The 20,605-nt window shown below is 36.4% G+C and overlaps 1 protein-coding gene across 1 annotated transcript in view; it reads right to left on the bottom strand.

Moving 5' to 3' along the window:
* Positions 1-20,605, bottom strand: part of LOC106883773 (protein broad-minded) — a 264,423-nt gene that overhangs the window by 100,622 nt on the left and 143,196 nt on the right. The window contains exons 14-16 of the mRNA XM_052967655.1: positions 9,790-9,873; positions 8,041-8,183; positions 5,253-5,389 (exon numbers count right to left, since the gene is read on the bottom strand). Of these exons, the coding sequence (XP_052823615.1) occupies positions 5,253-5,389; positions 8,041-8,183; positions 9,790-9,873 (364 nt within the window). The remainder of the gene's footprint in view (positions 1-5,252; positions 5,390-8,040; positions 8,184-9,789; positions 9,874-20,605) is intronic.

Here is a 20,605-nt window from a genome sequence, read left to right on the forward strand (position 1 = left end):
TATAGAGAGAGAGAGAGAGAGAGAGGTATGAATGATGAGATTATTTCTCTCACAGTCATCAATCATCAATGCTCCCTGCCAAATAACAATGAGATATTCAAGAACAGCTCTTGTTCTGGGAGAAGTTAGCATTTCATGAAGTCAGAGTTAGAGATGTAGAGTTGATAGCTGTGTAAGTGGAAGGTGATTATCAGATGAACAGTTAAATTAGAGGTGAGAAGAAAACCTAGAGTTGAAACAAAGGTTAGACAAAATGAATTATAAAGAGATTTGATTCATGTAATTATGAAAATTACTAGTTGCTGGTAAGATAGCTGGACATGCTAAGAAAAATATTGTACAAAATGTTTAATAGGGAAAAGATGTTGGATGTGATGAGTGAGAAGCAGATGTAGCTTTGAGTGTGAGTGGTGGGAAGCAGATGAGTTTGAGCAAACAGTAATTATTAAAGTAGCAGTAGAACAGCAGACATTGAAAAGACGAAGCCTGTGACAGATTGGAAGTCAAATAACTGTAAATAAGGAAGAATTGTGACATTTCTTTCTTTTGTGGAATGTATGTAATGCATATTTATTTACATTTTGAATTAATCATGCATTGTCCTGTGGCTTTGGAATTCAAATAATGTCCCTATTCATTTTAACATGACATTGTAGGGTAGGTGTGAAAGGCTAGATTTGGCCAATTTGAACATATAACAGGTAGAATATTTGGGCTGGGCATGGTTTGAATGCTAAAGGGTTAGGGTTAGGAAAATTGAAGAAAGCATAATGTTTAAGATATTAAGAGTACTCCCTACTGAAGTGAACTTGGTTTTTGCAGATTAGAATTTAAATTGATTTTTCTCATTCTCAAAATTTTTCGTCTATCAATGAAACAGCACAAGGTCAAGGTTATAAAGAGCTAAGTAGTGCATATGCCAATGAAGATGTGTTCCCTCTGCCACTAAATATATAATGAAATAAGTCACTAAACTGTAAGTTTCTTTGCACTGAATGTACATCTATTCCTATAAAAAGAAACTGCTTCTTGTGCACCTGAACACACATTAGTATTATTAATTGGTGCTTCTTGCTAGGTATAATTCTTATTTCAGAATATCTGGCCATAACTCATATGGCAGTGCGTAAAAGTAAAAGATTCCCTTCAGTCATGAATGAACATGGAATTGCACCTAGGATGTTCCCCTCTGAGGCACAAGTCTGGGCAAGATGTTTATGGAAGACTAGCAGTCACCCATGAATACCAGCTTTCCTTCTCTATGCCACTGATGTTATCCAAGGGAAAGGCAAAGGCCGATATAACTTGGCACCAGTGATGCCACAACCCATTTCTATATCTGAGTGAACTGGAGCAATGTGAAATAAAGTGCCTTGGTCAAGAACACAACACACAGCCCGGTCTGGGAATCAAACTCACTACTTCATTATTGTAAGCCTGATGCTCTAACCACTTCATGCAGTGTGTAGAGTAATTTAAATACACTTATGTCTCAGCCTCGCATATAATTCTTTATGCGGCTGGAATCATTGAAATCATTGCATTACTAACGTTACGTTTGACTTTTACAACATTTTTTTGGAAGAATGGATTTATCATTCTTTACTCTAATTAGAGATATTTAAAAAGAATATATTGTTGTGTTTCATAAGAATTTTCCTTCAAGCAAATAATATCTTTTTTAATATTAATGTCTATGGAAGTGTAGTGGTTGACTAATTCAATGGCATCGTGAATAAAGTAACTGTTATTTAACTACATCTCTTTATATCCAGAGTTCAAATCTACCTAGGTAAACTTTGATCTTTGTCCTTCTGGGAGCAATAAAATAAAAACCAGGTATGATTGTGTAGTAATAGAAGATTGATTTGAAACCACATGATTCCAGGTTCAGTCCCACTGCATGGCACCTTGGGCAAATGTCTTCTACTATAGCCTTGGGCTGAGCAAAGCCTGCTGAGTGGATTTGGTAGATGTAGACTGAAAGAAGTCCATCATATATGTATATATATATTTATATTTACAGGGCTGTAAACATGCCAACACCAGTTATCAAGTAGTGGTGGGGACACACTTGCACATATTTATGTGTGTGCGTGTATGTGTGTGTGTGTGTATGTGGTGGGGGACAAACAGTAAGAAACGCATGCACACACACACATATAGTTCAACAAAACACACTAATAGAAGAAGTACCAGGCTTTAAAAAAAAAAGTATGATCAGTTATGTACAGTCTTTCCCAAATTTATCACTTTATTTCTATGAGAGAAATCAATATTAATGTGTTTTGAATATATATTGTAGTACAAAGTTTTAATTATTCCAATCAAAGTCATTTATTATTTATTTTGGTTCATGAAGACAGACTAAAGGTCAATTTGAATTGAAATAATTAATATGATATTTTGAGATTTTAATAAAATGTTGACTGTATACCAATGTTATTGAATACAATAAATACAGGAAATTAATAATTGTGTGTGTGTGTGTGTGTGTGTGTGTGCCTTTATTACTCTTTTACTTGTTTCAGTCATTTGATTGCAGCCATGCTGGAACACTGCCTTTAGTTGAACAAATTGACCCCAGGACTTATTCTTTGTAAACCTATTATCTATTCTATTGGACTCTTTTGCCGAACTGCTAAGTTATGGGGACATAAACATACCAACATCGGTTGTCAAGTGATGGTGGGAGGACAAACACACACACAAATACTTACATATAAAATGTCATAGAAATTTCACACTGCCTTGGCTTTGTTGTCTCATTTTATTTAACCTATATACATATATATAATGATGGGCTTCTTTCAGTTTCTATCTACCAAATCCACTCACAAAACCCCACAAAACCATGGTTGCCCTGACCACTTGGGCAAGTGCCCTCACCACATTGTTCTCCTTCAACCTACAGGTGCATGCATAGGGTAGGCCCATTCACTCAGACCATTTTTACAACATTCACCCACCTTTTAACAAAATTGCTGGGAAGCAGCACTTTCCTCTCTGCCCTCACTTTCCTTTTCAAATGAAACTGGAAGTAGTTGATGAGGGCTTGGCCAAAGAGGAAAGTATTTTTCTTCAGATCTTTCAATCTGGTCCACCACACAACCTCTTTTGCTCAGGCCATTAGGCAAAGAAATGCTGCCAGCACATCCTGGCCAAAGGAAGTAGCAAGACAATCTTCACAATGAACTCAGTCAATAACTGGATCTGCTCTACACATGAAGGCAGGTGTTTGACATAAACCCACAAGTCAGCAATGCTCAGGCACTGGACAAGAGCATGCAGAACAGTTTCATCACTCTGTACGCACCTTGGGCAAACTTGGCTGATGGCATTTCCATGCCTATACTAGCAATGTCTCCCAGTAGTATTGTCAGGCTAAAAATTTCTGGAAATTATCTATAGATCTCAGCCTGAAAGTCCTCCAGAACAGACCACCCAGGTGATTCTTGCTGATTGCCTAGAGTCTCCCTGAGAACTTTGTTGCACTTACACTTGCTCACCACTAACCCTCTACAGAATGCCATTGTTGAAATTCCATTGACCACATTGCCAGAATGATAGAGGACTGTGAGTGCCTGATGACACTCTAGGTGCCAGGCTGAGTGAGTGCTGATGACACTCTAGGTGCCTTGGTCTATGCTTGATCCAGGGCTACAGCTCAGTCAAAGAGATGAGCTGCGGAAAATCCTGTCTGACAAATGGTGACCACACCTTCTTACTAACATGGAAGTACTGGAGATATTGTAACCTCAGTATATGTCTGCACTCAGCAGCCATGGCAAACCTAGCTCTCCATTCAGTGAGTGTTGACAGCAAATGGAGTGCCTAACCAATGGAACACGTCCCTTCCACAGAAAGTAGAAGAGTTAGCACTCCAGTTTGGTCAGATGTAAACTGGGGCAAAGCATAACAGTCAAGCGATAATATATAATGGAAGTGATGTAAGCATTGGCCCCTCTACCCAACCTTTCAGGACAGCTTTCTCTTGGCCCATTTATATGTGAGATTGGCAACCTTGCTTGTCACCTCATCCCAGTTCTTCTCCACCTGGAGATCTGAACCAAGCCAGACCCTGTGCAATTTAATGGGTCCCTTCATCCAGCATCCTATGATGCTATTGGATGGCCGAGCTGCAGGCACACTGACTTTTCATGGTTAATTTTTGCTCCTGTCACAACCTCATATCCTTTTAGAGCAGTGCTGACCAGATCTTTGTGTCTGGTGTTCAACAATATGACAGTGATGTCTGCATATGCTGACATGATTCTCCAACACTTTAGTTAACATGGGCTGCCTCCCAATGCCTTCAATTTTCACAGTAGTGGCTTTACAGCCAGGACTGAAGAGACAAGAGCAGACACCCATGACAGACCAAGCACAGCAGTAGTTTGATGAGTACTTATTTTCAGTTGAGTATTACCCAGTAAAGGAATTGAACTTATGGTCTTGTAATTCATCAGCATGATTCAACATCCATTTTACATGCTGGCATGGGTTGGATGGTTTGACCAGAGCTGGCAAGCAGGAGAGCTGCACCAAGTTTCAGTCTGATTTGGCTTGGTTTCTACAGCTGGTTGCCCTTCCTAATGTCAACCATTTTACAGAAATTGCTGAGTGCTTCAATACTGACCACTATGTCACGTACCTTAACATGATCAGTCATACAAATAAAGAAACAATAAAAAGAAACAAACTATATCACTAAATTTTTCATGTCTGGTAAGTTCACAATCATAAAATCACTATTTTTATAAAAGTAAAATAGTTTTTAACTATTAAAGGTGAGATACTATGGATATATTTTCTCAGTAAACTTTCCTTGTGGTGAACTTTCTTCAGGTGAACTGATGGCGGTGAACTTACCTGTAATCAATTTTTTTTTTTACTGACATGAACCCCAGGACTCATAGTGCTGGTTACCCAGTTTCTATGGGGGTACAAGTGACTGAGATCATAATACTACTCTTGATGGCTGCAAGGTTACTCATTTACAGCTGAGTGGACTGGACCAACATGAAATGAACTGTTTTGCTCAAAGACACAACGCACTGCCCAGCCTGAGAATTGAAATCGCAATCTCGTGATCACAAGTCTAACCACTATGCCACACACCTTCACATATTACTCTTGCCCAATAGTTTATATGAAATATTCTATTACATAAATATAATATATTATAATAGTGAAAATGATGGCAGCACTATGACAAAACATGGCATTTACATAGAAAAAAATTAATTTACCTTGACTTTGTTGTCAGATCTTGATCTTCTCCATATAAAAGATGTTTCCTTCCACAGGAAGTCAAAGTCATTTCGCAGAGTATATTTGCTGTTTGTACCATTGTAACTTCATTAATATCTTGAGGTTGATTATTGGCCTGTAGAAGATAGACAAATATACAGAACTGCAAAGAATGCATCCATCTTCATTCATTTATCATAATCGTCTGTTTTCATATGGTTTCTTTTCTATAATTAAGAGCAGTGGTGGATGTATGGTTTTTGAACTGGCCCAAAGAGCTATAAGTTGAAACTCTGCCATAGATATTGGCAAGATGTATCTCTCTAATTTCTGGAGATGGTGTTGCAGAGCTACAGTCAACGTTTTTGAATATAACAATGACATGAAGAAAGTAATCAGTTGCCTAGATATGGAGATGTAAGATATTGGGTGTTTCAGTTTGATGCAAGTTCACAATGAGATTAAATCAGTGTTGTAGCCATCAAGATTGTAAGGAGGTCTATTTAGTATAATGAATAAGTCGAACAATTATATAGATGTTCCTTTGTTGGTTTAACGTACTGAATCTACTGTTTGGTTGATAGGTCTAAAAGGTCTTCTATGTGGTTGCCTGACTTGCTAGAAAGAGCAATCAAATCTTCATTAGATTACACCTTAAAAAGAAGAAAAGAAGACGGTCATGTATGATAATGTAGTCCACTGCTTGGTAACAAAGCAGTGTTAGTCATGACTGGAATACTTTTGATCTGCTTGTTTAGGGTTCATTTGGGTCTCAACTCTTCTGTCAAACAACATATCAATTGTTTTATGCTTGAGTGGCTGCTATAATGGAAGTAGTTAGATTTGTGCCTGAATTTGATCAACCACTCACCCAAAACAAATGTAAAATATTAAAAAAACACAAAACTTGTGCTCATTTACAGTACTTAATACAATAAGCAACCCTAGAAGTCCCTGTCTCTTAGTTGGTCTCACACTGTTCTATTACACTGTGTAAAAAAATTAAATTTTTTTTTTTTTGTTTTTGATCAGTGTCATTTTTCATTTGCTTCTATCTAGAAATCAAGGGAAATGACTACTATTCCCTTCAAACTTTGCTTTTGTGACCTGGACATCAATGTTTTGAAATTGACTTATTTTCCATTACATTTCAGACAGATTCAGCATTGAGTTGCTGAAGCAGAAATATCATTATAGAAAATATTCTGTGCAATACCACAGATTTGCTTGATCTTAACCACTTGAGCATGTCCCTTAGTGGCTGACAGTATGTGCATCGCTGATCATGAAATGAGTAGAATTAGTTGGGGGAGCATCATAACCATGTGTTGAGGAAGATTCTTTGGGGTTTGAACAAATGCAACAAAAGCAAAGTTTGCAGGAAATATTAGCCATTTTTCATACTATCTAGGGGTAAGTAAATAGGAAATAACAGTTGCTAACCAAGGACAAAAATCATCTTATGCAGTGTTATCTACCTGGTTTATTGTATTCTGAAATAAGTTTCTAGTTGTAGTTATGTTGGTATTTATGCACAATTTATGTATTTACAATGAGTTTTTGACAGCATTACAAATATAGCTTCTAAATACAGCAAGTGTTATGGTTTCTTTCACACATCTTGTTCTTATCAGTAGAATTGACTTCATTTATTACAGTGTAGTGGCTTGCAATGAGATTTGCACCACACTATCTCTAAACACAATTTTCAACTATATCAATAATAATTAACAATTTAACAATTAAATTATCATTTAATTTTAATTGAATATTATCTATATCTCTAAATTTTCTATTAATGTTCCTTAGATGTCTGTGAGAGATACTGGAGTCAACCTAATCCATAATCCTCAACCATTACAAAATATATTGGTTTCAAATTTTGGCACAGGGCCAACAGTTTTGAGGAAGGAAGTAAATTGATTACCCCAGTGATCAGCTAGTACTTATTTTATCAGCCCTGAAAGAATGAAAGGCAGAGTCAACCTCGGTGGAATCTGAACTCAGTACATAAAGAGGGACAAAATACTGTTAAGCATTTTGCCTGGTGTGCTAATCATTCTGCCAGCTCACCACCTTAACCAAAACTACAACATTGGCTTCAAATTTTGTCACAAGGCCAGCAATTTTGGAAGAGGGGAGGCAAGGCAATTACATTGAACCCAGTGCTCAACTGGTACTTATATTATTGGCTCTGAAAGTCGACCTTAGCAGAATTTGAACTCAGAATGAAGCAATGGATGAAATGCCAATAAGCATTTTCCCCATCGTGCTAATGGTTCTGCCACTTTGCCACCTTTTTCATTACAAGATATATTAATAACAGAATACACTTAAAACTTACAACTAGTCTAAACTTAGGACGTCTAAACTGCATTTGGCAGTTAACATGAGACATGTCAGTGGTTGTACACTCACCATATTACCAAACTGAGTTATTTGAGGTAAAAGTCAAACAAAACAACTTTGACTGAGGATCTCTCTTTAATCTCCTCAAACAAGGATTAAACATATTTTCTCCATAGGTAAATCCTAAATGTATCCATACATTTAAACAATTCTAATGACTGTACAGTACAAGTATACAAGTCAAATGGAACAAAGATTACATTGATGTAAGATTTACTAACAAATCCACTCAAATAAGTATTTCATAAAGTTTTTGCAGTAATAAATGATTCCAAAAAGACTAATTCCATGAAGACTAGAGCTGTTTCTTGGGTTAAATAATCCTATTAGTTTTACTGTAAGCTTTAATCAATTCATCTTGACTAATCTGTGTAATACCTTGTAGTAAATGAGCCACTGGGATATTGGTGAGATAAGTCTTTCTGTGACGGCATTTTTACAGAGACATGCAGCACAGGCATCCTCTTTGCTGGCAAGGTTCCTGAAGATGTTTGTGGCAAGCTGGGCTGGATCAACCAACTCTGCAATACAAAACAGAACTGATGAGTTCATGTGACATAAAACACAAATTACATTACTTAACAAATTAATGAACAAGTGTTTAGAGCTATTTCAGTTTGCTTTGTGATTGTCATTGCTGTTATTCTTATTTAACTCCAAATCAGCAGTGATTGAGCACAACTATGAGCAAAGGCATTCTAGCCTTGACCATCATGTGTTATTTCCAGATACAATGTACTAAATCTTTTCTTCCTTTTACTAAAACAATGGAGTGTTATTTAGGATAGATTTGGCTGCTATTTCTAGCTGGTTACACAACTACATACAGACTCTCCCATTGTCTTGAACTTGTATATTTAGATGCAGGAGTTTTTTTTTCCTGCTCTTTGAGATATTCTCTAACAATTATACAGTTGTTCCCATGTTTATCAATACTGACAATCTATTGCATGTTCTACTAACTGCAATCTACTGTATATTCACTTAACAGCCGCATCCTACTGCAAGTTCAACTAACAGCTGCATCTTATTGCAAGTTAAAGTAACAGCTGCATCCTATTGCAAGTTAAAGTAACAGCTGCATCCTATTGCAAGTGCAGGTAACAGCTGCAATGTACTGCAAGTGCAGTTAACACAATTCCAAGTAGAGTGAAAATGAAATTATGATTTTCAAATGTGTCTACTGTGAGATATTTCTTCACAGATTTGAAGAATTACTAGTGTCAAGTGTGATGACACACAACAGTCAATATCTAACTGCGATGAAAATAGAAATGTCATGCTAGATGTCATCATTCAGGTCAAAATGTGAACACCATCCCTGTATAGGTGTTATCTCCTGGAAAATGATGAGAAAGACATATTTCTTGGGATATACACCAAATTAACCCTTTAGCATTTAAACCAGACCATATCTGGCCAAAATAGTCACTTTCTTTTATGTTCAAACCAGCCAGATCTGGCCTCTCACACCTACCCTACAATGTCATTCTAAAAATATGCAATCACATCATTGAAATTTCAAAGCTACAAGATGACACATAATTGAAAACAGTCTGAATAATAACTACTACATTTGACAGAATGTTAAAAGAATAATGATGTCACAGGTGATCTTATATTGTTGACAGTCCAATTATAATTATAGATAGGAACACTGTCTCAACACACAGAAACCAAGGTCAATTTTACAGGACTCCCTCATCAGGTTTTTTATATAAGTTATCACTCTTCAACGGAAATGATTATAGAATCTCAGCTGACAGTATGTATGATTGAAACTAGTTGTGGGAATTCTTTAAATCTAGGCAAATACTCACTTTGTTCAAGACAATTCTTATAAAGAAAACAGACCTTGATTAAAATTAAATGGTATGGAAAATTAAAAATAAGCATGTGATTGCTTCTAGAAATGTGTATTTTGTTCTTAGACATTGCTTACTAATCCATATGTGTTTCAGTGAAACTAGACACACTGGGCAACAACATGCAACATGCTTTGAAATTAAATGTAGTGGGATCCAAGTATGATTTAAAAGACAAAGGTTTTTCTAAATCTAAACACAAATGGCATTAAATTCTCACTTTGGTCATGAATGGAATAATGTTAGAGCATTAAATACTTACCACAATGAGATATATCTGAAGGAAATATAGGTGTGACAATGAAATTACACATGAACAGGAGAAGTTGAGTTACATTGACTGAAACTAGAAAAAGTAAATTTGACTGTTAATGGGCAGTTTTTAAAATAAATAATTTAAGATTATTGAAAAATAATATCCCAAAATTTGATAAATGACAAGGTTTTATGAACAAGGCAAAAGAAAGTTTTGAAAAGCTGGAATGGATTACACTCTTGTTTTATTACTTCTCTTTTTATGACATCATTCTTATTTAGGTATTTCATTATTTCAATCTATTTCAACCCCGAGATAGATTTAAAATTTAACTTGCCTGAAGAGGACTCAAACCTGAAATTACTGTCCCTTGGTGCTGGTGCCACGTAAAAATCACTGGTGCTGGTGCCACATAAAAAGCACCCAGTACACTCTGTAAAGTGGATGGTGTTAGGAAGAGCATCCAGCTGTAGAAACCGAGCCAAAACAAACTATGGAGTCAAGTGCGGCCCCTGGCCTTGCCAGCTCCTGTCAAGACATCCAACCCATGCCATCACAGAAAACGAATGTTAAATATTTATGCTTAGTACAACCCTCTCACTATCAGTTCATGTTAACTGTCCAACCCATGCTAACATAGAAAAAGAGACATTAAATGATGATGTTGATAATGATGATGATGACATCTCCTCTACCCTTGACCCACTCCTATTTCTTTCCTTCACTTCCCCCTCCCCTAAAATGATATTCAACTCATCCAATTCACTCCCTTATCTCTAATCATCTGTCACACTATTTTCACCATAGTGCACTTACTTACCCAACCACAGTTTCTGTTCCTCTATCTTATTCTTTCTTTCACATTCACCTTGCACCTTGACCTCAGATCTCTCTCTTTCCAGATGGGCAAGACATATATTTACCTCTTTAGCAGAGCACTTGCTCCTGTTCCCATCATACTTTCATATCCCTCAATATTATAGCCTACTCAGTTGAGGGGTTTTGTCTTGTGGATACTTGGTGATTAAGTGGTTGGTATCACAAAGGGCTTCCATCTGTCGAATGTAGAAACCATACCAAAGTAGACATTGGAGCTTAGTACAACCCACTCACTTGTCAGTTCATGTTGAACTGTCCAACCCATGCTAACATAGAAAAAGAGACATATGATGATGATGACAACATTTCATTCTCTTGTGGTTCATCGATGAACTACAAACTGTAGGACAGTATCTCATTAATTTAGTGCAAATTGGTATTTTATTCATTATCGTTATTTTTACTTATCTATCAAAGATAAACCCACTTGAAGTAGACATATTTTAACGTGTAGAACATATAGCACCTGCCCTTAAGATAGTAAAGATAAGTGAGAAAATCTGCTGCAATGTTGGCAGATTAAGTAACTTTTCTCTTGAAAGTCAACACTAGTTGAACAAACTTTGTTCTACAGGTAGTTTACAGAATATCCACCCTCCTCAGATATTTTACAGATTGAATGAATCAATTATTGATTTCAAATTTTGGCACAAGGCCAGCAATTTGGTGGGAGGGGATGAGTCGATTAAATCGATCTTAACACTCAATTGGTACTTATTTAATTGACCCTGAAAGGATGAAAAGCAGTCGAACTTGGCATAATTTAAACTCAGAACATAAAGGTGGATGAAATGCTGCTAAACATTTTGCTTGTCATGCTAATGATTCTGTCAGCTCACTGCCTTGGATGAACCAAATATTAATCATCTCTTGACTGTTTATATTTTTTCCTTAACATTTTTAGCTAGGAAGAAAGGCAGTGCTGATGACTGGCAGTGGGAAGGGAGGAAGAGATCCTGAAACCAAAAACCTGGCCTCAATACATGCAACAGAGTGGACTACCTGGCACCTAGGATATGCAAGAGTTAACTTAGGTGCCAGGTGATTGTTTTAAACTGGGCAACAGATTAAGTCTACCACCCACATAGGCTATGTAGGGATTCAAGCTCAGAATGCAAAAAGCCAGAAGAACTACTGCAAGGCATCTGGTCCCACATTCTAACAATCTACTAGCTTGGATGGTTCATTTTTATATCAAAGGATGAAAAGCAAAGTTGAGCTCAGCAGGATTTGAACACAGAATGCAGACATCTGGAAAAAACATTGGGAAGTGTCCTATCTGACACTCTACTGGTCCTTATTTTAATGACCATGGCAGAAAAGAATGTTACATTAACTTAATCACACTTCCTATTCAGAATCTTTACTAACCAAAGCCTTTATCAATCAACCAGTTAAATCTGGTTCTTTGTTTTGATAATTTCCACTGCATCAATATCAATGATATTATTGCCATGTTGGACAGTTTTTCTGTTGCTACTCTACATGCCACTGTTAAAATCACATGTAGTTTTCTCTTCCCATTCATTCAATGATCATTTATAGCAGCCATGCTATTATCTCAGTTACTGAAGTAGAAACTCTTGTATGGAATTTACTTTAAGTATATGACTGACTCTATTCCAATCTAACTTGAGGCCTTTACCAGCTTTGTAATGCTACTAAAAGGTCAAACTGCTTTCTTACTTTGCATTTTCTAGAGTGAAGAATTGATATATGTCCTTGTTACTCATTTAAATCATACAGTTCGCTATCACACTGAAATTGCAAATATGCTCTGCTGACCCTAACTACTTATTAAACAATTTCAAATCACTCGTTTATATATTGGTTTCCATTAATCCTCATCAATGGTTTTATTTGAAACTTGTAATGGAAAGTGGTAGTTAAAGGCAAAACGATAGAGAACGAAAAAAGTAGTTGAGAGATTCACAGAAGTAGGTTGATTAGACATGTAGCAGCAACAGATTGTTACCAGAAATTAAATCATATCTAGTATATTGATTACATGGATTGCCCCTTAGTGTTCACTCAGCTAAATCTTGTGGTTTCTTGTTTAAATCCACCAGCAACTATTCTCTGTTTTGACAGATTTTAATTCCTATCTTACATCAACAGAGACACAGAAGCAGTGTTAATTGAAACAAGTATTTAACATATTTGTTTACACTCAAATGTGAAAAGACTTTAGCTATGAAAATTGTCTTTGGAGAGAGAGAGAGAGAAATTTCCTTACAGGATTACAAAATAATAAAATAATTATTTCCCTCTTCTAATCTTAAACTTCCACTGCAGCAGGAGGTTTAACATAATAACTTCGTTTTATACAAGTATTCTCTAAGTTTATACAAATTAAAAAGTGATGGCTTATGATAAAAGTTTAATTTAGAGTAAAATTGATCTGGAAGGCAGAGACTGAAAAAAGCCCATCATACATATGCGTTGTGTGTGTGTGTGTGTGTGTGTGTGTGTGCTCATATGTCATTGTGCTTGTGTCTATATCCCAACCACTTCATTTGTCTACATCTCTGTAACATAGTGGTTCAGCAAAAGGAACTAATGGAATAAGAACCAGACTTCGAAAAATAAGTACTGGGGGTCAATTTGTTCAACTAAACTCTTTGAAGCAGTGCCCCAATATGGTCACAGTCCAATAATTGAAACAAATAAAAGATAAAAGATAGTAGTTTTGAAATTAGGACTAACCTTAGTTGTTCCTATTATTCAATTTTCCCAACCTGAGGGTAAATTTATAGGATAAATACACTAAGACAATTCAGAGAAACATTACTCATTGTTGCCTGATTGATAAATGTAGCCATTTACTTCACAAAAGATTGGTGACAGTTAGCATTCTTGTTGCAGCCTTTGTTGCTATGGTGATACAAATATTTTTGATATAAGTTTTGTTTGTTTTCAATAATTAATGAAGTTAAGGCAGCAAGCTGGCAGAATAATTACTGCTGGGCAGCATTTCTTCTAACTACATTTTGAGTTCAAATGCTGCTGGGTCGACTTTGCCTTTCATCATTTGGTGGTCGATAAAATAATTACCAGTTGAACACTGGGGTTGATGTAATCAGTTTACCCTGTTCCCTAAAATTATTGACCTTGTACTAAAATTTGAAACCAATAATTAATGAATTTGACTGACTTTAACATGAGGCTCATCTCTTACAAGACTCAATACATCCTAATAGTTATACTTTCTAGGTTTATATTATCTATGTTTCACTGAGGAGTTCTATTAAGTCTGGAACCTGACAGTTGCTATGAACTAAAAAATAAAATTCTCATCTTAACATGAGAACTCAATGAAAATACATATTTCTCCTCTTCTTTGTGAGTTGTTAACAAATGTTGACAGCTTTTCATTTTCTTTCTTCAGCTAAGAGGAAAATGTAAAGTATTTTCAGTGTATGTCATTCTGGGCATCCATACATACTTGATTTATTTCAGTCCCTGGCTTATTTGAATTCTTTTTCTTAGTTCAATCTTTTATATTATCCTACTGCACTGTTTATTAATTATCTGTGTTTACTCTCAGAACACTTCACATTATTTAATCTTCTTCTTTGACACACACAGAAGACCTGCTTGCTCAGATTTTTATTTTCGTGTGTATAAATGGTTGTATTAACACATCTCTCCTAATTATACCCCACACCCTACTGCAGAAGGAGGCCCTGGGAATTGTGCTCTGTTAAGAATAAACAACCATCAGTCTTAATCATTTATAATTGCATTTCTTCTTTCAGCTGCTGTTACCGAGGTGTTTCAAAATATTAATAATGATTTATCTTCTTCCTGTCACCTCAACTGTCCTTTTCGCCAAAGAATTTCTATTAATACAGACAAAACAATTCTAGTCTTGCTTTCATTTTTCATTTTTAGACATAGACATGTTTGCATTTCCAAATATGTTCATGAGTGCAAGCAAACGTATGGACACACACATTTTTATATGCAGGCATACATGCACATGGACACACCCATGTTTTACATGTCCAAATATATTCATGTGTGTAAGCAAGCATATGGACATAGACATGTTTCTGTTGCAGGCATACATACACATGGACATACCCATGTTTTGCATGTCCAAATGTGTTTGTGTGTCGAGGCATGCATATATATGACCTCACAAATTCAATTGTATCTACATATAAGCACACTGAAATTATATAGTTTTGTATTTTTATGTGTGTACTTGTTCTTGCATATGTACACACACAAGTACTTTCACAATACTATACACAAACACACATGCAAGTATAATACACACATAAATATAATACACATATAATATTGTTGGGTTGTTAGATCAATTTGCTCATGTTTTTCTACTTGGCACTCCATTGTCATTTGTCTGAAAAGACGAAAGTTTATTCAAATTCCGAAAACAATAAACAATAGTTGTAGAGGAAGTATAAAGCTATAAAAGAAAAACACTATAAACATTATGATAAAGATATTTTTAATGCTAATTCAAATATCATTGGAAAGGATTAAAATAAATGTGTGTGGGGGGTGATGAACAAATTTGTGTGACAATCATCATCATCATCATCATTTCGTGTCCGTCCTCCATACTGGCATAGGTTAGATGGTTTGACTGGAACTGGTAAGCTGAAGAGTTGCACCAGGTTCCAGTTTGATTGGCTTGGTTTCTACAGATGGATGCCCTTTTTAATGACAACCAGGGGTACCTTTTATGTCACTGGTACTGGCTGTGACTTTGACTTCATTTGGCTTGACGTGTCTTCTCAAGCACAGCAAGTCACCAAAGGACTCGATCACTTGTCATTGCCTCCATGAAACCCAACATCAGAAGATCATGCTTCACCACCTCATCCCATGTCTTCCTGGGTCTACCTCTTCCACAGGCTCCCTCCACAGTTAGAGATTGGCATTTCTTTATCCAGCTGTCTTTGTCAATACACATCACATGACCATACCAGCACAGTCTTCTCTCTTGTACACTACATCTGATGCCTCTTATGCCCAATTTTTTTCTCAAGATGATTATGTTCTGTTGTATTTGTTCAGTGGTTGATGTTAGGAAAGGGAATCCAGCTGTAAAAATCCTGCCAAAACAGTCACAGAAGTCTGGTGCAGGCTTCGGCCTTGCTGGCTCTTGTGGTACTGTCCCACCCATGCTAGTATGGAAGATAGATGCTAGACAATGATGATGATAATATATATATCATCATCATCATCAGCGTTTAATGTCCGCTTTCCATGCTGGCATGGGTTGGATGGTTTGACTGAGGACTGGTGAGCCAGAGGCTGCACCAGGCTCAGTCTGATCAGGCAAAATGTCTACAGCTGGATGCCCTTCCTAATGCCAACCACTCCGAGAGTGTAGTGGGTGCTTTTACGTGCCACTGGCATGAGGGCCAGTCAGGCAGCTCTGGCAATGACCATGTTCAAAAGATGTTTTTTACATGCTACTTGCATGGGAGCCAGTCCGGCGGCACTGGCAACGACCATACTTGAATGTTGTTTTTCATGTGCCACCAGTACATGTTCTGGTAAAGCAGTGCTGGCAACGATCATGCTCGAATGGTGCTTTTCACATGTCACTGGCATGGGAATCAATCCATGGCCCTAGTAGCGATCACACTCAGATGTGCTTTTAAAGCTTCACTGGCATGAAAGCCAATCAGGCAGTACTGTGAAATAGCAAAATTAAACAAAAGCATCTTCTGGATTCGGGGGAGTTGTTAAAATGGAGTAGGAGAATCTGAGTGCGTGCGCTAGTTTATATAGGGTGGGGTGGTGGAGGAGTGAGAAGTGTTGGCGAAGCAAGTGGTAATCGAAACAGAGAGAGAAAGACAGACAGACAGAGTGAAGCAGAGAGAGAGGGGGCCAGAGTTAGGCTGGTCAGGGATAGAACACGAGGGAGAAAAATATTCTTTGGGGATTTTGAATAACATAATTTAATGAAACAGCAAATGCTGATAATAGTAAAATAGAATTGAAAAATCTTAGAATTTTCGGTCAGCCAATCTGTGACAAAATTAGAGAAATAAGTGACGATCTGACAAAATTGAATAAATGAATAAGTGACAATAGTAAATGCGCATGAAGGAACTTAAGTTTGTCTTAAGACAACAGTGAGGAAGACAAAACTAAGCTTAACCTATGTTTTCATGGTAATGAAATAGATAGAATAATGAAAAGAACTAATAAGGGGTTTATGATCTGTGCAGAAATAGAGGAGTAGATGTACAAGGTTGAGAAAAAAAAAACATTTCTTATCTGAGCATCTTCTGGATTCGTATTCTTTTGGTAGAGTTATTAAAATGGAGTAGGGGAATCCAAGTGCATGCGCTAATATAGGCATGGCTGTATGGTAGAAACTTTGCTTCCCAGCCACATGGTTTTGGGTTCAGTCTCACTGCATGGTACCGTGTGCAAGTATCATCTACTATAGATTTGGGTCAACTGAAGCCTTGTGAGTGGATATCATAGATGGAAACTGAAAGGAGCCCATTGTATTATACATCAATGAGTGTGTGTCTTTGTGACTATGCTTGCCCCTCATCACCACTTGACAACTGGTGTTGGTGTGTTTACGTCCCAGTGACTTAGCGGTTCAGCAAAAGAGACTGATAGGATAGGTAATAAACTTTACAAAATAATAATAAGTACTGGGGTCAATTTGTTCAACTAAAATTTTTCAAGGCGGTGCCCCAGCATGGCCACAGTCTAATGACTGAAACAAGTAAAAGATAGAAGTCACACACACACACAGAGCATATGTACTCTTACACAAAAGCATGCACTACTACACACATTGCGTACACTTAAAAAAGTGTGCATATATGTATACACAACGTATATGTATATATAAATATACATGTATACATATATACATGTATACAAATATATATATATATATATATATATATAAAAGAGGAATGAATGTAAAAATACATTATGCAGGATATATCATAAACAATTCAAAATTATTAAGTTGAGGAAAAAATTTGTACACCGTGTTAAAATAATGCTTTTTTATATATTTTTGTGGTGTGTGTGTTCATTTTAACATGGCGCACAAACTTTTTTCCTTAACCTAGTATTTACAAATATATCAGTGGCCAGAACATTTACTATAAAATCACAATTATAATGGAGAGGGTTAGAAAAACCCTTACATGCCTAGAAATAGCAGTCAAAATTGCTATAAAGCAATTATAACCACTCATAATATATCTCCTCAACCATAAAAGCTGTCGGCAAGTGACATGACATAGACATTCAAAATTTAAATAAAAATAAACAGTTAGTCCTCAATTGCAATTTCGAAGCTAGAAATCAAAAGTGGATTCATTCTCCTCATCAGGAGAACATTCTTGTACATAGAAATTAACACAAAAAATATACTTCGCGGCTTAACATGTGTCCCAACCAGCAAGAATAATGTGTCAACGTCTATCTACATAATTCAAATCCTGAATTCAAATGTGATGCTCAGCGTTTATAAAAAAATGACCAGTTAAACGAGCCACAGCGAAAAAACTGGATATGAGAGAAAGTTGAATAATAAAAGAGGAATCAATGTTAAAATACATTATGTAGGGATATGTGGTAAACAATTCAAAATTATTTACGAATATACCAGAGGCCAGAACATGGAATCAAAAAATTCTGTCATAAAAGAAGAGTGTATAATTGTGAATAAATCACAATTATAATGGAGAGGGTTATAAAAACTCTTACATGCCTAGAAATAGCAGTCCAAACTGCTATATAGCTGCTATAACCACTCATATTATATCTCCTCAACCATAAAAGCTGTCAGCAAGTGACATGACATAAACACAGCAACATAGACGAAAATGAAAAAAAGCAAAAGGCAAAAGAAAACTGAAACTGTTGCATGTGAATTGATAGAAATCTTTAGGTTATATGTCAGTCATAAAGCACACAGACACATAACCAATTATGCTAATGGCATCTCCAACTATGATTCATCATCATCATCATCATCGTTTAATGTCTGCTTTCCATGCTAGCATGGGTTGGACGATTTGACTGAGGACTGGCAAGCCAGAAGGCTACACCAGGCTCCAATCTGATCTGGCAGAGTTTCTACAGCTGGATGCCCTTCCTAATGCCAACCACTCCGAGAGTGTAGTGGGTGCTTTTACGTGCCACTGGCACGAGGGCCAATCATACAGTACTGGCAATGGCCATACTCAAAAAGGTGTTTTTTACATGCCACCTGCACAGGAGCCAGTCCAGCGGCACTAGTAACGATTCACATTACCATATACTGGGTATTCTGTCATTGGGGACAAAATTATTTGCAGGAAACTTTTAAGTGGAGATGTAGAGAGAACATTTGATGTAAGGAAATGTGTAGCAAGATATGAAGTTCAAGGCTCAGAGTTCATCCTGTTCTGGAGGGTATGGTGAGGTTATCCATATTTCCGTGAATGTGTACCTCCTTACATATATTCCTAGGTAAGAAAGCAGGTTGAGTTATACTTCCAGTTGAGAAAAGGGATCTAGCAGTCTGATGTTCATGCGAATATTTATATATAAATAATATGGGAGTCTTATTAGCAATTTAACAACCTAAAGGCAAATTTATAGATGTCACTAAAGTGACAGATGGTACAAAGTGGTACCAGCATTGTTAAAAATAAGAGTCAAATGACTCATTAGCCACAAGAGCACTATCTTAATAAACTGACAAAGGAGACAAAGCTCCCTATGGCCACAGATATAGCCAAATCACATGATTTCGAATTTTTGTGCTGAGCATAACTTTCGTCTGGCTCTTACTGCACCTAGGGTTAAGCTCAACTCACTTTGTCAACTTATAAGAAAAACCGTTGAAATGTGCTGATTGCAGAAATGGTAGAAGCGAAAACTATAACTAATATGGATGGCTTATTACCAATTTAACAACCTAAAGGCAAATTTATAGATGCCACTAAAGTGTTAACTCTTTTTTCTAGCAATTCTGGTACCACTCTGTACCCTTCATAACTTTAGTGATGTCTATATAGTTATATATATCATCACCGTTTAACGTCCGCCTTCCATGCTAGCATGGGTGTGTGTGTGTGTGTGTTTGTGTGTGTGTATATATACATATATATATATATATATATACATATACACACACACATATATATTAGGTCATCAAGTATGAAATTTGTAGTAAGGTATATCATAAATTTTGACAGCTGGTTATTTTGCACCGTTATTATATTTTGACAATCCTTGTTTTTTGTTAGAAAGCCGACTCATCTATTTCTTTATTCTAACTCATTTTGTACTTTATAAAGTGTTTATAAATCATTTTTTGCTGTTTTTGTTTAGAGATGGATAAGTCGGAAATTCGTAGTTTTGAAATATGAGTTCTTTCTTGGAAATACAGTATCACAGACAGCTCAGAATATTAATGGAGTATTTTATTCTAATGTTATTACACAGCAGACAGTATCAAACTGGTTTGCAAAATTTCGTTCTGGTAATTTCATTTCAAGAATGAGCAGCATGGTCGACCAGAAACAAAGGTGGATAATGACAAACTGAAAGCCACCGTTGAGCCAGATCCATTTCAAAGTGCTCATGAATTATCGTTGTTGTTTGGTGTTAGCGAGCAAGCAATATTGACTCACCTAGTTCAAATTGGTTAAGCGAAAAAGTTGGATAAGTGGGTTCCAAATGAACTCAATGAAAATCACAAACACTAACGTTTGGTAGCCTGTATTATGCTTCTTTCTTGTCACAAAAATGAATCATTTTTTTAAATCAAACTAACATGTGAGGAGAAATGGATCCAATACAACAACTTAAAACATTCAGCACAATGGTTGGACAAAGATGAGCAACCAGAACAGTTCAAAAAGCAAAATTCATCAAAAGAAGCTGATGGTGTGTGTTTGGTGGTCTGGTGCAGGTGTGATCCATTATG

This window comes from Octopus bimaculoides, chromosome 4 (assembly GCF_001194135.2).
Source record: "Octopus bimaculoides isolate UCB-OBI-ISO-001 chromosome 4, ASM119413v2, whole genome shotgun sequence".
NCBI lineage: Eukaryota > Metazoa > Mollusca > Cephalopoda > Octopoda > Octopodidae > Octopus > Octopus bimaculoides.